Source organism: Puma concolor, chromosome D3 (assembly GCF_028749965.1).
Source record: "Puma concolor isolate L17-30 chromosome D3, mPumCon1.1.hap2, whole genome shotgun sequence".
Classification (NCBI taxonomy): domain Eukaryota; kingdom Metazoa; phylum Chordata; class Mammalia; order Carnivora; family Felidae; genus Puma; species Puma concolor.
This window is the reverse complement of record NC_141678.1, coordinates 439,584-457,375: the sequence shown is the minus strand read 5'-3', so window position 1 is coordinate 457,375 and position 17,792 is coordinate 439,584. Positions and strand designations below refer to the sequence as shown.

At 41.6% G+C, this 17,792-nt stretch overlaps 1 protein-coding gene and 1 non-coding gene across 2 annotated transcripts in view; one reads left to right on the top strand and one right to left on the bottom strand.

Moving 5' to 3' along the window:
* ZNF84 (zinc finger protein 84) overlaps window positions 1-16,449 on the top strand; it is a 59,109-nt gene extending 42,660 nt beyond the window's left edge. Inside the window, exons 9-11 of the mRNA XM_086683336.1 lie at window positions 7,785-7,911; window positions 8,525-8,620; window positions 13,743-16,449. Coding sequence (XP_086539462.1) covers window positions 7,785-7,911; window positions 8,525-8,620; window positions 13,743-15,727 — 2,208 coding nt within the window. The 3' untranslated portion in view covers window positions 15,728-16,449. The remainder of the gene's footprint in view (window positions 1-7,784; window positions 7,912-8,524; window positions 8,621-13,742) is intronic.
* LOC112856742 (small nucleolar RNA U13) lies at window positions 6,092-6,194 on the bottom strand. Its single transcript, XR_003223282.2, has one exon. It is a non-coding gene; the product is annotated as a small nucleolar RNA U13 (small nucleolar RNA).
* Window positions 16,450-17,792: the final 1,343 nt, after the last annotated feature.

Sequence of the window (17,792 nt, the reverse complement as noted above, 5' to 3'; positions counted from 1 at the left end):
GAATTTTGAATTTCTCGGATAAACTCCAACTTAGTCCTTTTTTTTTCTTTCCCCCCAGTGCAAAAAGGTGATTTTCTTAAAGCACAGGGATAGGACCCATGGGCAGGAAATGCTGCCTGCCCCAGGACTGTGAGGAGAGACTGATTATATACCCAGGAGTAACTCTGACTTAGCCTTAAATTTTTTTTTTTTTTTTAAGTTTATTTATTTATTTTGAGAGAGAGGGTGAGCAGGAGAGGGGTAGAGAGAATCCTAAGCAGGCTCCACCCTCACAAGTGTGAGATCACGATCTGAGCCGAAATGAAGAGCTGGACACTCAACCGACTGAGCCACCCAGGTGCCCCTCCAGCTCAGTCTTGCTATATTTTCTTCTTTACATATTGCTCAGTATAGTTGTCATTTAGGATTTTCACATCAATGTTCATGTGTAAACTGGCCTTTGCTTTTCCTTTCTTGCAATATCCTTACTGAGTTTTGTTATCAAGGTGATGCTTGTATCAAAGTGTAGGGTTGTGTTCTTGCTTCTGTGTTTGGTAATTGTTTAGTAAAACAGGAATTATTTCTTCATTAAACGTCTACAGAATTAACTGGTAAAGCTGTTTCTTTTTGAGAAGATTTTAACTCATAAAACTAATATTTTCCACATGACTAATGCTTGATGTTATAAAATCTTCAATGGGAAAATTATCCACTGAAAGATCAAGATAAAACGTTAGATTTTAATGTAACAATATGAGAAGCTCATTAATTGATAAAGGTGGAGGTTGTACACTGCAGCTCATCTTTTTTTAAAAATTTTTTTACATTTATTCAATTTTGGGAGACGAGAACATGAGTGGGGGAGGGGCAGAGAGAGAGGGAGACACAGAATCCGAAGCAGGCTCCGGGCTCCCAGCTGTCAGCACAGAGCTCGACGTGGGGCTCGGACTCATGAACCGTGAGATCATGACCCGAGCCTGAGTCAGATGCTTAAGCCACTGAGCCACTCAGGCGCCCCTGTTGTAGCTCATTTTTAAGAGACTACAAGTTGATTAGTTTTGGTGTGGTGTCAAAGAATATCCACAGTTAACTAATTATCGTTTGTAGGATTTCTTAAATTTTCTTCATATGCGGTCATACTATGCACGACAGTGTTACATCTTCTTTTCAGTATTTGTACTTTTTCCTTGCATTTTATTGTACTGGCCAGGACCTCCTGGACAATGTGGGTTAGAAGTGTCATTGCCTCCCTGCTCTCGGCCGGCATTGCTTTCTGTCTGGTGCATTCCAGCATTCGTTTCTGGCACCATCTGGAGTTAGTACAGACTACAGGTTAAGGACACCCAACAAGACTGCTCTCATTTCAGTTGCCAGCTGTAAGTCTCCCAAGCCACCTGTACTTGTGACCAACTGGCTACAAATTTGGGGGGTTCCCATGACCCCTTCATGTTTGCTGGAACAAGTCACAGAACTTAGGGAAGTATTATACTTACAATTACAGTTTTCTTATCAACAACACAAACTGGAACCAGCCAAATGAAGAGACACATAGGATGGGGTCTGGGAGGGTTGTGGATGCAGAAATTCTGTGCCCTCTCCCTGTGGAATCAGGGCACATCACGTTTCTGGCACGTTTTTGTGTTCACCACCTAGGAAGCTAACCTCACGTTCCAATGTCCAGAATTTTTATGGAGTTTTTATCACGTAGGTATGGTCATGTAGGTTGGTTGAATCAGTGGCTGTATGATTGAGCTCAGCCTTCTCCCCTTCCTGGAGGTTGTGCTGATACCACCTGACTCAAAGCCTCAACTGTTTAATCAGATGGTTGATCTTTCCAGCCAGTGCCCATCCGGAAGACTAGGAGCCCACCGTGAGTCACCTTTTTTGTGAGAAGCATAAACTCACGAGGGGCCCCCATGAATAATAAAAGCGTTTCTGTCACTGGGGAAAGAGCAAGGCTCTGTCCCAGGAATCTGACACAGAGGCCAGACAAATTATACAGCCGTTTGCCATTAGCTACCTGTGCTGTCTAAATTTAAATTGGTTAAAAATAGGGGCTCTTGGGTGCCTTAGTCAAGCATCTAACTCCTGATTTTGGCTCAGGTCATAATCTCAGAGTGGTGAGATCGAGCCCTGCGTAGTTGGGTTCTGGGCTGGGCATGGAGACTGCTTAACATTCTCTCTCCCTCTGCTCCTACCCCCCCTTGCACAAACACTCTTGAGTGCTCTGTCTCTGAAAAAATAAAAAGCTGAGGGGTGCCTTGGTGGCTCAGTCGGTTAAGTGTTTGACTTTGGCTCAGGTCATGATCTCATCGTTCTTGAGTTCGAGCCCCATGTCGGGCTGTCTGCTGTCAGTACAGAGCCCTCTTCACTTTAGATCCTCTGTCTTAAAAATAAACACACATTAAAAATAAATAAAAGTAAATATAAGTTGGTTAAAAATAAGTAAAACTAAAAAGTCCTTTCCTAGTCACCTTTGAAGTATTCAGTAGATGTTTGTGGCTAACGGCTACCTTGTTGGATGGTGCAGATAGAGGATATTTAAGTCATCACAAAACATTCTTTTAGATAATGCTATTCCAGTCCTCAGGGAGCAAATATTCCTTATTTTGCCATTAAGTGTGATGTTAGCTGTAGATATTGGTAGGTTATGATTATTAGGTTTGTTCGATTCTTAGTTTGTTTGACAGTATTTTACAATGAACAGATTTTTATTATATGCCTTTTCCACGTCTGTTGAAATAATGGTTTTTTTCCCATATTCTGTTAATAAGTTTTATGGATTTCTGAATGCTAACCCTGTCTTGCACTGCTGAAGGAAACCTTATTTGGTCAACTCACATTATGCTTTGTTTATATATGGCTTTTTGTTAGGAATTTTGTTTCTGTTAATTTCCCTGTGGTGTTCACTCCTTTTGTGTTCTTGTTTGGTTTGGTCTGCTGGCCTTATACAGTGAGTTGAGAGGTTTACACTCTTGCTCTGGTCTCTGGAGGAATTTCTGTGAAGTCACTTTATTCCTTAAATGGTTGGAAGAATTCACCTCTGAAGCCTCATAGATTTGGAGGTTTCTTTGAAGGAAGGTTTTGGGGGATGGGGTCAGTCTTTTTAACATTCAACTAATACAGATTTTTATTTCATATTGTGTAATTTTTGAGTGCACTGTTTGAATATCTGTTTCATCTAAGTTGTCAAATACATTAACATAAATTTACTAATTTTGTTATCTTTTTTAACAGCTTTTTTGAACTATGACCTCAGTAGGATCTACCCAATTTAAGTATATACTGGGGTGATTTTTTGGTAATTTTATGTTGTGTTACTGTCCTTACCCTCCAGTTTTAGAGGGTTTGTTTCATCCCAGGAGAATTTTGTCATTTTGCAGTCAATTCCTATTTCCATCCATAGCTAAGGAAACCACCAATTTGTTTCCTCTCTATATAGGGTTTCCTTTTGGACATTTCATATCAATGGATTTATATAATGTGTATTCTTTTGTGTCTAGCTTCTTTGCATTAGCATAGGTTTTTGAAGTCCGTCAACATTTTAGCATATGTCAGAAATTCATTCTTTTTATTGTGGACTAGTGTTCCATTAAATGGATATACCTCTCTTTGTCTCTTTACTACTTGATGGGCATGTGGATTATTTACCCTTGATGGGCATGTGGATTATTTATTTACCCCTCGCAGTGGTTATAAGTGCTGCTCACAGGAGCAGCCATGTACAAGTTTTACATGAACACGTTTTCATTTCTCTGGAGTATATACCTAAGAGTGTAATTGCTGGGTTGTATGGTCAAATTATATTTACGTTTTAAGAAACTGCCACAGTCCATCGTGTCAGATCACTTTGTATTTGTAGCGGTGTTGAGTTCCAGTTTCTCCACATCCTTTCCAATACTTATCATCTGTCTTATTTTTAATTTTTTTTTTTTTTCAACGTTTATTTATTTTTGGGATAGAGAGAGACAGAGCATGAACGGGGGAGGGGCAGAGAGAGAGGGAGACACAGAATCGGAAACAGGCTCCAGGCTCTGAGCCATCAGCCCAGAGCCTGACGCGGGGCTCGAACTCACGGACCGCAAGATCGTGACCTGGCTGAAGTCTGACGCTTAACCGACTGCGCCACCCAGGCGCCCCTTATCATCTGTCTTTTTATCATTATGGCAAGTGTGAAGTGGTGTTTCATTATGGTTTTAATTTCCTTCATAACTAATGATGTTGGTCATTGTTTCATGTGCTCATGTGCTTATTAGCCGTTCCTGTATCTCTGATAAAATATATTAAAATATTCTACCTACTTTTAATTTTTATTTATTTTTATTTTTTAATATCTTTTTTTTAATGTTTTTTTAATGCTCATTTATTTTTGAGAGAGAGAGAGAGAGAGACAGAGCACGAGAAGGGGAGGGGCAGAGAGAGAGGGAGACACAGAATCCAAAGCAGGCTCCTGTCTCTGAGCTGTCAGCAAAGAGCCCGACGTGGGGCTAGAACCCAGGAACCGTGAGATCATGATCCGAGCCGAAGTTGGATGCCCAACCAACTGAGCCACCCAGGTGCCCCTATTTTTTAATATCTTTTTATTTTTTTTTTTTTATTTATTTATTTATTTTTTAATTTTTTTTTTTTTAACGTTTATTTATTTTTGAGACAGAGAGAGACAAAGCATGAACGGGGGAGGGTCAGGGAGAGGGAGACACAGAATCTGAAGCAGGCTCCAGGATCTGAGCTGTCAGCACAGAGCCCGACGCGGGGCTCGAACTCATGGACCGCGAGATCATGACCTGAGCCAAAGTCGGCTGCTTAACCGACTGAGCCACCCAGGCGCCCATTTTAATATCTTTTTAAAGTAAGCTCTACGTCCATGCAGGACTTGAACTGCTAACCCCGAGATCAAGAGTCACCTGAGCCAGCCAGGTGCCCCTACCTACTTTTTAACTTTTCTTAAAATTTTAATTTAGTTTTTTTATTGAGTTCTAAGAGGTTTTTCTTATAAGTTCTGAGTCAAGTTTTTTTTTTTCAACATGAGTAGGATTTGCAAATAATTTTTTCCTGATTGTGGCTTGCGTTTTCATTTTTCAGTTGTGTAGTTTGAAGTGCAACAGTTTTATATCTTGTTATTTGGATAGGAATGTGGAAACCTTACACTGTCTAGGTGTTGTGACACTCTGTCTGCTGTGTTTATGTTACACCTTTGCATATTGAAAATCCATCAGAAGATAATACGATACTACGATTTTTGCATCCAGCGGTCAAACATACTTCAAGGAACGAAGAGGAGGGGCACTTGGGTGGTTTAGTTGGTTAAGTGTCTGACTCTTGACTTTGGCTTAGGTTGTGATCTCATGGTTCATGGGTTCAAGTGTGGAGCCTGCTTGGAATTCTCTCTCTGCCCCTACCCCACTCTTGTGCGTGAGCTCTCTCTCAAAATAAATAAATAAACATTAAAAAAAAAAAAAAAGGGAGCATCTGAGTAGCTCAGTCAGTTAAGCGTCCCGACACAAGCTCAGGTCATGATCTCACAGTTCGTGGGTTCGAGCCCCACGTTGGGCTCTGTGCTGACCGCTCAGAGGCTGGAGCCTGCTTCGGATTCTGTGTCTCCCTCTCTGTCTGCCCCTCCCCCACTCATGCTCTGTCTCTGTCTCTCTCTCTTAAAAATAAGTGAACAGTAAAGAAAGGAAGGGAGGGAGGAAGGAAGACAAAGAACGTAAGAGGAGAAGATTGTGTTGTATTTGCATGGATATTTGCCATCCCTGTTCTTAATTCTTGAGCCTAGAGTTGCCTGCTGGTACTGCTTCTGGCGGAAGGCCTCGCATCTGTCAGCCCTTTGCCAGCAGCTCTGCTGCCCTGGATTCTCTTAGTTTTTCTTCATAAGAGAAAATGCCCTCACTTCACAATTATTCCTGGTGAATAAGCTGGTTACAAAATCCTCGGTTAACAGGTTTTTCTTTTCAGCACTTTTAAAGTGTTTTCCTTTTCTGGCCTCTGCTTTTTAATAGGAAATTTACAGTCATTTGAATTGCTGTTCTCTGTAAGTGAGGTGACTGTTTCCTTGTCTGTATTCTGTAGCAGTTTGATTATGATGTGTTTGGTGGTGGCTTTCTTTTTTTCGCGTCAGACACGTAATGTGCTGACGTCGTAACAAGGTTTAAGGGTGGCACATGTCACACAGTGGCGTGAACGCTCACTTATCACACTTATGAACTACAAAAGCTCGGTGGTGGCTTTCTTTATTATATCATCCAGTTGGGGGATCACTGAGTTTCCTGTTGACTTACGCCTTTTGCCCCATTTGAGGAGCATTTGGCTGTCATTTCTGTTTTCCACCATGTTCTTGCTTTTTTCCTTCTGGAACTCCTCTGACATGCATTTGGTGACAGTGTCCTGAGCCCTGAGTGTCTGAGCTCTTTTTTAAGTTTTTTTTTTTTTTCCTCAGTTGCTCAAAATGGGTACTTTTATTGACTGTCTTCAGGTTCACCAGCTCTTCTCAGACTGTATGATGTGCTGCTTAGAGTCAGGTTTCTTATTTTCTGATGCTATTATGGATTATTTAGAGTGCATGTTTTCTGATCATCTCAGGTAACTTTGGGATGGGAATCCATCTCTTTAAAAATTTTTTTTCTTAATGTTTATTTTTGAGAGAGAGAGAGATCATGAGCAGAGGAGGGGCAGAGAGAGAGGGAGACACAATCTGAAGCAGGCTCCAGGCTCTGAGCTGTCAGCACAGAGCCTGACGTGGGACTTGAGCCACAAACTGCAAGATCATGACCTGAGTCGAAGTTGGATGCTCAACAAACTGAGCCACCTGGGCACTCTGAGATGGAAATCCATCTTGACCTAAATCCAGAAACCTTTCTAAAACCTAGATTTGTTTATATCTCTCCCATCTCATAGAATCATGGCTAGCTGTTGGCAACGAGAAAGTGTCTATCTCTGTTAACCAGTCTGCCCCCCCACCCCCCATGTGGCCTTTTAATCTAATTACTACTTTGTACCTTGTGTTCTTATCTAACTGAACTGTTTGTATCTCCTCAACTCTCCTGGTTTTGGGGTTTCATTGGAGCTGTTGGCTCCCAGAATGCCTTTGCACCTCCTTTTTTTGTGGAAAGCATTGCTAATTTCTTAAAACTCACCTCAGGCTTTACCTCTTGCAGAGAGCCCGAGTTGACACCGAAATTGAAGCTGTCCTTGCTTTGACCCATGTGGTGCCTCAGCTACAGCAGCTTATTTTATGAATAGGCGTATATGTTTGTAGCCTCTACGAGACTATGCAGTTTTTTAGGGTATTGTGTTATTACCTTTTTTTGGGTACCAGCTCTCTGGTGGCAGATTTGAGGTTCAGTAAATATTTTGTTGGTGGTTCAGAAGATTTTTGAATTTTTATTTATTTATTTTTTTAATTTAATTTTTTTTTTGGGGGGGGGGCGGAGAAAGAGTATGTGTGTGACCAGAAGAGAGACAGAGGGAGAGAGAATCCTAAGCAGACTCCAGGCTCAGCATGGAGCCTGACATTTGATTTCACGACCCTGGGATCATGACTTGAGCCGAAGTCAAGAGTCACACCCTCACCCGGCTGAGCCATTCATACGCCCCCTGTTGAGATTTAAACTCCCGAATTCCATTTCTAATGTATATATGGAAGGGTGGAAGAGTGCATCATTGTGTTTTATTACAGAAATACCATGCAAAGGACACAGTCATTCTCCATAACTTGCTGTGATGAGAAAAATGTGCTTACACTCCAATTCTTTCCCATCTCTCAGAGTGATAATTGCTTCAGATTCACCAGGGTTATGCTTTTACAGGAGGCATTCTCATTTGAGGATTTATCTGTGGACTTCACCCAGAAGGAGTGGCAACTCCTGGACCCCAGTCAGAAGGACTTATACAAGGATGTCATGCTGGAGAACTACAGCAGCCTAGTTTCGCTGGGTAAGAAGAACTTCCTGGAGGACCTCAGACTATGCCTAATACCTTACTTGTTTAGTTGCTGAGAGCTGTGGGGGTTCTGAATTTTTTAATGGTTTTGAACCTGAATTCAGGAGATTAAAAGTTCCGTGCACTGTGACACTAGGGAAAACATCTGGACCTGACCTTCCAATTAGGAAGGCTTATTTTCTTTATGTGTCCTCCGAAACTTACCGCATTCATGGGGGGTTGGCACCTAATGCAAGGAAATGGCTATGTTCCACTTGCTTCTTCTGTGTTGACTTACTTACAGAGCAGTTTTGTATAGCAGGTACAATTCTCCTTTTAAGTCACTTTCCCAAGGATTGACAGTCATTGAAAGGGCCTGGATTTGAACCCAGGCTGATGGGCTCGGGAGCCTCTGAAGCATGTAATGGTTTTGTATTTGGATTACAGAAGTGAACAATCTTAGAACCATCAGCCACCAGGGAGACCCCTGCTGTTGAGAATTATTTAGTCTGTTCATACACAGATGGGTACTTCACTGGGCTGGTGTGATGCCAAACCTTTCTGTTTCTTCGGTGGCCCTGAAGCCCAAGCAGTCAGGGTCAAGGCTTTTGTGTTTTCCCCTGAACAGGGTATGAAGTTATGAAACCTGATGTCATCTTCAAGCTGGAGCAAGGAGAAGAGCCATGGGTGGGAGATGGAGAAGTTCCAAGTGCAGACTGCTCAGGTGGGTGTGAGAACCAGCCAGAAATTCAGTCTCAGTTGGTCACTGCGTTGATGACATCTCTGAAATGTGCTTTTGAGAGCTGTTTTCACAATCTCTGGCCCCGTGGTGGGGTTTCAGAACACCTGACGTGAGCCACTTTGTGTCTTTAGGTGTGGCTTTTTTGCTTCCAGCTTGTTTAGGCCATGAACTACTCCCTGTCTGCCAAGTCTGGAACTTTGGCTTCTTTCATATTCTCACATGTTTAATCTTCTGTCCTCTGCTCACCTACAGTTAGACATGTCTGCTTGTACAGTTAAGAGGTTTCTTTCTCGCCTCAGTGGGGTGTCTGATGCCCAGAGAAGTACCCCGTGGGCCCACTGCACTCCATTCAGCCTCTGTACAGCTGAGAACAGTTGCTCGTTCCTCCCAAACAATTGGTCCTTTTTCTCCCTTTTTAAAATTAGGTTTGTTGTACTTTTCCTGTAGATTAGATACCACGGAGTACATTGAATGGTCTCTCTCTTATTTAAGTTTTTTTGCCCTTTGGAAGTTATCTTTTTAACTTAACTCCTCAACGCACACTTAAAACTAGGCCCATGATGTCCCTTAGGGACATCTGAATTATCCAAATAATTGGATTTGGAATTTACTTCACTTACTGAATTATCCAAATTTCTACATAGGTGTAGAATCTAACCTTCTTTTATAAGTTCAGGCTCCCTCGAAATCACCCCCTGAGGTACATATCTGAGTGGCACTGCGGTGGGAGGAAGGGCGTTGATGTGGGGGTGGGGAGGGAATGGCAGTGCATGTGATGGAAGGGTGCTCACCTGTGGCGGCTGCCTGGGCCCCCCCGAGGGACCAGGAAGCCGGTCACCTGCTAACGCCCAGTGGTCAGGGCTTGAGTGTTGCTCTGGGGGCGTTCGTGAATTCTCCAGAATGTCCAGAATCCCTGCACACAGACCAAGCATGCGCTTGCAGCTTAAGGATTATTTTGGGCAGAGAGAGCTGGGTGCCTGGGGTGGGCCCCACAGTCTTCCCAGGGTGCAGGTGCCATCTGAATGTAGCTGAGGCATTGACAAGAGTCTGCTACAGCCTATAGCCTCTTCTTCCAGGCTCTCCACTGTGTGAATCTATGCAGCCTCTCCTGCTGTTTATACCCTCTTCCTCAAATTCATGGTCAACTCCATTTGAACATTTCTCAGTGTTTTCAGACGAAATACTTACTCTTCTCTGCATCTCCGTTTGATTGTGCTGTGTTTTATCGTAATTCTTTCCACACAAACTCTGTTTTCACATACACATTCATACACATGGAATGTTCCTTGACTGTCTAGCTCAGTTGGTCTCACTTTTTTCGGAAGTCCCATTCCAGACCTGATCACAGGCTGGGTAATATTCTTTAGTTGGTTGGTCTCTGAGCTTTGTGTGCATGCACAGACACAGGCTTATAGTTTTATACCCAGCTGTGTCAGACAGGATTCATTCCGCAAATTCTTCTCCACAAGCCCATTGTTCTAATACAGGTGTTTTTACCCAGGTGTGCATTAGATCACATGGGGATTTGATTCAGTAGAGTGGTGTATACATATTTTAAAATGTAGTATTCTAGAACTGGAATTTGTAGTTTGAGAAACTCTTGTGATTTTTTTTTTTATGTGCCCCTCTCTCATTGACGGTCACCACTTGAGTTTCTACTAAAGTGATTAAAAAGTAAAATACCTGGAAAATACCATACAGAAGCATAGAACTTACTTAAGTGACATTTGCATCCAATTTTTTTAACTCTGCATTTAAATAGTGAACATTTATGTTTCACTGCAGTGTAGCGCAAAGTTAGTTGTCAAAATTAACAAGGCCTGCACTTCAGGGTCCCCAAGAACACCACTATGCTCAGAGGTTCAACGGGACTGCGGATGTTGTAGGAATGGCTAAGATTTATTACAGTGACATAATGACACATAGCTGCATCACCATGGAACGGGCACAAGCAGAGTCTGGAGGAATCCAGGTGCAGGTTTCCTGTGCTGCTCCCTCCGTGAGGGTGACACAGAGCTTACTTCTTCCCCAGCAATGAAAATGGAGTAGTACGTGTGGTATTTCTGCCCAGGAAAGGTCACTAAAGACCGAGCACCCAGGGTTTTATTGGGAGCTGGTCAGAGGCACCTCTGCCTAGCACTTCGGCTAGGAGTCCAGCATTTCAGACTCCCAGGAGACCAGGTACTCAGCATAAACCACACGGTTTGCACACAGTCCACCACAGGGAGCCCCTTTTATCAGCTGGGAATGGTAGGAACACTCCAGAAACCCAGGTTCCCAAATGCTAGCCAAGAGCAACCTTGCAAGTAGTCGTGTGTGCATAGCACTCTCAGGCCTGGTGCCAACTCTTTTCTGCACAACAACTTTAGCAGTTCATAGAAAATTGAATATGTGTTGATTTCTCTTATTATTTTTAAGGTATTGTGCTGGATGGTGTGGGTATTCCTTGTCTACACAGTGCTTACTTTCTCACGGGAGGATAAAAGTGAACAAGTTTTCAAATAACCAGGGTAAAACCGAGATCCTGAAAGTGCTCTTATAGAAATAAGGTAGATAATAATATGGTAGAGAGACTGTTAGTCTGCTCAGGAAGTTACTCCCGCAGTTTTGGAGGCTGGAAGTCCCAAGATCAAGGTGCCTGCGTGATTTGGGTTCTGATGAAAGCTGTTTTGCTGGCTTGTAGCAATGTAGCTCTGCCCTCATATGGCCTTTCCTCATTCATGTATGTGGGTAGATTAGGGGCCAAGGAGTACTCTGGTGTTTCTGATAAGGATACTAATCTTTTTGGATCAGGGCCCTACCACTATGATCTCATTTAGCCTTAATTCCATCCTTTGGGATCTCATTTCCAAATACAACCGCACCGGAGGTTAAAGCTTAAATATATAGATTTTGGGGAATGGCGCAAACATTTGATCCATAACAGGGTCATGTGGAGAAGGCAACTCTAGACATGAAGACTGAAAGGAACAAGCTATTTGAATTAGGAGAAAGTGTTCCTTAAAGGAATGACAAATATGGGGGTGCCTGGGGGGCTCAGTCGGTTAAGCATCTGACTCTTGATTTCAGCTCAGGTCATGATCTCATGGTTTGTGAGTTCGAGCTCTGTGTCAGTCTGCTCTGACAGTGCAGAGCCTGCTTGGGATTCATTCTCTCTCTCTCTTTCTCTCTCTGCCCCTCCCCTGCTCGCACTCTCTCTTTCTCAAAATAAATATTAAAAAAAAGGAATGATAAATATGAATGCATTAAGTCAGGAAGGGACTTGGTTACTTAGAAAGGCCTTGCCTCAGGGAGATAGGGGTTGGGGAGTGTGCGGAAACTAGATCATACATCAACGTGTAAGCAATAGGAAGGAGTTTGAATTGATTCAAACAATTTTAAGTAATAATAATATTATCTGATTTGTATTTTAAAAAGCTTAACCTGATTGCAGAGTAGAAAATTAACAGGAAGCAGGGAAACCAGTTGGAAGGATATTTTACTGAGCTATTAAGATGGATTAAACTACAGCAGAGAGGAACACCTGGGTTGCTCAGTCGGTTGAGCATCTGATTCTTGATTTCAGCTCAGGTCATGATCCCGGAGTCATGGGATTGAGCCCTACGTGGAGCCTGCTTGTGATTCTCTCTCTCCTTCTGCCCCTCTTCCTCACTCATGCTTTCTTTCTCTCTAAAATAAAAAATAAAATACTTAAAGATAAACAAGCTACAGCAGAAAAAAGTGGTGGGGAGAGTTGGGGTATCTGGGATATACTACAAATGGTCAAACATGAAGCAAACCCATTTTTCTAATGGGGAAAAATTAAAGTTGGAAGAAGTTAGATACAATTTCCAAATGTGTATTTAGTTTAACAATGTAACAGTTAAAGTAATAAAATTACAAGTTTAACTTGTAAGTACTCATTTTCTGTTCTCACGTTTCCTGTTACTGCTTTATTCAAACTTGTAACGTACATCTCAAAGCTAATATTTCTGTAGTAGACTTTTGATTTTAACCCCCAGGCTTCGTTTTCCTTTATTCTTCTCAACTCAGTAATGAACACCATAATCCACTGAATTGCTCAAACCCCAGTCTTAGGGTTCATTCTTGATTCCTTGCTTTTTCTTATTCCTTACATGTCAAATCCATCAGCAAATCTTGTTGACTCTACCTCCTGAATGGATATGGCCGACAGTAAGTTGTGGGTTTCCTGCAAATTTATTACCCTTGATTGACATTTAAGTCTTTAAAAAGTTTTTCACATTACTGGTTGGCTTTCATACCTGTGGGTAAGAGCTCAGGAAAAATTCCAAGTGTTGATTATTAGTGAAAAATAAGCCTTTTGAAGAACACTTATAACAGTGGCCTAAGTGGTTATGTTGTGAGAATAATGACAAAAGAGCTATATAATAAAGGGCAAATTGAGAATATTTGAAGAATGGGAACTTGTATCTTAAGATATTTTCAGTGAAAGAACACATAGATTGTGAAGTTTTGTGCCTAAACACGTTAGATGAAAAATGGTGTGCTCCACGAAGTGGCTCTCTTGGTGATAATGCTGAAAATGTTTCTGTTAAGTTTAAAACGTTCAGAAAATTTTAAAATGGGAAAAGGGACAAATATGATTTCTCATTCTCTAAGCTTGTAATGGCTTTAGTAGTTACTCTGTCAACCTGTTAATTTTCTCTATTTGTTTTCTTTTCCATTACAGTTAAGTTCCTCAAGGTCAGGGGCTTGTTTCCTGTCTCTTGCGATTCGTGCTCCACCTGGGGCACAGTGTGTACTCAGTAGGTGTTGAGGAAATCATTTCCTCACAATATTGGATCAGTGCTTCTTCCATCCTCCTTTCTTTGTTCCTCGTTGCTCTTGATATATTTTTTACATTCTCTTACATTTTATAAACTTATATTTGACCACAATCACAGGTGACATAATATACTGCCTGTATGTCATTCCTGTTTGTAGCATTTTGTTTTCTTTTTTTCCCCAGTACCTAGAGGATAGACCTTCTACCTGGGACTGGGAAATGGCCTTCCCCAGCATTCATCCCCTTACATAGCATAGCTGGTTTTTCATTTAGGAAAGACAACCATAGAAACATTCACAGGTTTTTATTTCTTTGTAGAACAAGACTTGCAAGGAAATGGTCATATGACGTGGCGCCAGGATGACCAGGAGAAGCTTAGAAATCTGAAACAGGATCACGAATGTGATGCATTTGGAAAAAAACTCAATCTGAGCATGAACTTTGTTCCTTTAAGGAAATCAAACAGTGAAGATAATGTAGATGGATTATTTTTAAAACATCACTTAGATTTACTTATTCCAAAAGCAGATTATGGAAAGACAGAATCGGATGGTTTCAGTGTATTTGATAAGTTGTTTCTCGATACCAAGCCTGAGGAAACTGATGCTTGGTTAAAATACTATGAATATGATAAATATGATAAAATTAGTTCCAAGAAGTCACAGATTATCATATTTCACAGAACTCGTCTAGGGGAGAAACTCTATGAATGCAGTGAATGTAGGAAACGCTTCACTAAGAGATCAAGTCTCATTAAACATCAGACCAGACACATAAGGGAGATAGCCTATGGCTGTGGTAAGTGTGGCAAAACCTTTCCCCAGAAGTCACAGTTTGTTACACATCACAGGACTCACACAGGAGAGAAACCTTACAATTGTAGCCAGTGTGGGAAAGCCTTCTCCCAAAAGTCACAGCTCACATCCCATCAGAGGACACACACAGGAGAGAAACCATATGAATGTGGTGAATGCGGGAAAGCCTTCTCCCGGAAGTCCCATCTCATATCACACTGGAGGACACACACAGGTGAGAAACCCTACGGGTGCAATGAATGTGGAAGGGCCTTTAGTGAGAAGTCAAATCTTATTAATCATCAGAGAATTCATACAGGAGAGAAACCATTTGAATGCAGAGAATGTGGGAAGGCCTTCAGCAGGAAATCACAACTCGTTACACATCACAGGACTCACACAGGAACAAAACCCTATGGGTGTAGTGATTGTAGAAAAGCCTTCTTTGAGAAATCAGAGCTCATTAGACATCAGACAATTCATACTGGAGAGAAGCCCTATGAATGCAGTGAATGTCGTAAAGCATTCAGAGAGAGGTCAAGTCTCATTAACCATCAGAGGACTCACACAGGAGAGAAGCCTCATGGGTGCATTCAGTGTGGGAAAGCCTTCTCCCAGAAGTCACATCTCATTTCCCATCAGATGACACACACAGGAGAGAAACCCTTTGTATGCAGTAAATGTGGGAAAGCCTTCAGCAGGAAATCTCAGCTTGTTAGACATCAGAGAACTCACACAGGAGAAAAGCCCTATGAATGCAGTGAGTGCGGGAAGGCTTTCAGTGAAAAACTAAGCCTTACTAATCATCAGAGAATTCACACAGGAGAAAAGCCTTATGTGTGCAGTGAGTGTGGGAAGGCCTTTTGTCAGAAGTCCCATCTCATATCACATCAGAGGACTCATACAGGAGAGAAGCCCTATGAATGCACTGAATGTGGGAAAGCTTTTGGTGAGAAGTCCAGTCTTGCAACTCACCAGAGAACTCATACAGGAGAGAAACCATACGGGTGCAGGGATTGTGAAAAAGCCTTCTCCCAGAAGTCACAGCTCAATACTCACCAGAGAATCCACACAGGAGAGAAACCCTACGAATGCAGTCTTTGCAGGAAAGCTTTCTTTGAGAAATCTGAGCTAATTAGACATCAGAGAACTCATACAGGAGAAAAACCTTATGAATGCAGCGAATGTGGGAAAGCCTTTAGGGAGAAGTCAAGTCTCATCAATCATCAGAGAACACATACAGGAGAGAAACCCTTTGAATGCAGCGAATGTGGAAAAGCCTTCTCTCGGAAATCACACCTCATACCGCACCAGAGGACACACACTGGGGAGAAGCCCTACGGATGCAGCGAATGTAGGAAGGCCTTCTCTCAGAAGTCACAGCTTGTTAACCACCAGAGAATTCATACAGGAGAGAAACCTTACCAATGCCATGAATGTGGGAAAGCCTTCTCCCAAAAGTCACAGCTCATTAATCACCAGAGAACTCATACAGCAAAGAAATCCTAGGATTGGAGTTAATATTAGTCTTTGACAGAGACCTTACCTCTTTGTACTTCAGAAAATGCAGTTATGGTAAACCTTTCAAATAAATAGTCACATCACATTGTAGGTCTGAATAATCTTTTAGGGTAGGAACTCTAAGTGAGGTTATGTAGGGAAAGTTTTCAGCTGATTAACATGCTTATATAGGAACTCATGGAGTAGAATGAGCCTATGAGATGCAGTGGATTTTAAAAGCTTGGCAAGCATACAGTAGGAAATTAATAGCAAAGATGAGTACTGTGAACATCAGAAAGCTTTGCAGAGGCCACATCTCATTAGCTGTTGGAAATATGCCCACTGGGGTAAACCCTAATCCAGCAAATGAAGAAAAATCCCATGAATACGGCAAGTGAGGTGATGTTTCCATCAAGAAATCACAGCTCATTGTGCATTAAAATACTCTCAGGAATGAAGCTCTGTGAAAATACTAAATATGGGACACTCTTCAGCAGGTAATCCAACCATATTTTTTTTTGGGGGGGGGGGATTTACATTGTGGGTAAGCCTAACGATTGAAAGAAATGGGAAATGTGCCCCTAGAAATAAGGCTATAAAGGGAAGCCATACATTTTTTTATAGACGTGGTTATTAGAAACCCCATACTGATGATTGACATGTTCATTCTGAAGTATGAAGTTTTAAAAATATGTGAATAAATTGAGTCATTGAAACATCTAGATAAGACATTTCTCAGTGGTATTTATGGTTTATTTTCCTGTGTCACACAGTGTGTCTCATATTTTGGAATCACATATGATGTAATTGTGAGCATGAAATGCACATACCTTGTAGTAGTGCCTCTGATGTCAGGACATAACCACATGCCGCTGGTTTTTCTGTTTTAATGATACTATTGAAATGGCAATTGGTATAACATGTTTTACTGTTAAGTACGCAGCTTAATAACACTACATCTCTTTTTTTCCTTATGGCTTGTTGGCATATAAACAGGTCTGTGGTTGCTGATGTTTCTCTTCCGTTATGAAAGCCAACATTATATAAAGTCTGCAATCTCAGACTCAGAAACAGTTTACCTAATACCTGGTTAATGAGTATTCAAAGACAGGAACGCAAAACGCAATAGTGACTCATTACGTACTGAGTGAGCAAAAGAAAAGCGTGTGAACTGTATCACACAGCACTCGAGCTAAATGGCAGTAGTGCTGTCCAGGTGTTGTTCTCATTCAGTGTGGTGCCTTTGTGCATCCAGTGTACGTACTTCAAGTGCTGTGTGCCCAAGTACAGCTTGTATTTAAGTTACTCTGATGAAATATGCTGTGTGCTATTGTTTTCAGTGTTTCCTAAGATATTTTGTGGAAAAGCTAGGGGGAGAAACCAGTTATTTAGGGGTCGCTTTCAGAAAATGTAAAGTATAGATTTTTTTGTGCTGAGAAATATATTTTTGATGTATTCAAGGAAGCCTATTTTACCTTCCTGCACATTTCTGTGATGTCCGGACAGGTATTGGGAAGTAGGCCTTTCACTGCTTCATCATTTGAAGTATCTGTGCTTTGCCTCTCTTCACCAGCTGCACCGTGCACATGGTGATCCTGTTGTGAACCTTTCATTGTAAGTAGGGCTCGCTTCGACAGTGCATGAACCACCCTTTAGCTCAGGTGGAACTTTGCAGTGATCTTTATAATGATCCTTGACAAAGTGTATAGTATTCTTTGTATGATGGTGAAATTCAGAAAAGTCCTGACTTTGATTCCAGACTTGGGAAAATCAAGACGACTTTCATGCACAAGTCGCTTTGTCCACACCTTTGAGTTTACCAGTATTCTTTCCTGTAATTACCAATTTTACATCATTGTTGAAAAATTGGGACTTCAATGAGAGTAATTTTCTAATCCACTACACCAGGATGGTAATTTTAAAAGTATCTAACTTCCCAAATTTTTATTCATGCTCAAACATACGGACTTCCTGCTTTTCTCCCTCAAACCTGAAGGTGATTTTATCAACTTCATTTGTAAAAGAATAGTTATAGGGTTATGTTTTACTTTGTAGATTCTCCCATTTTTAAATT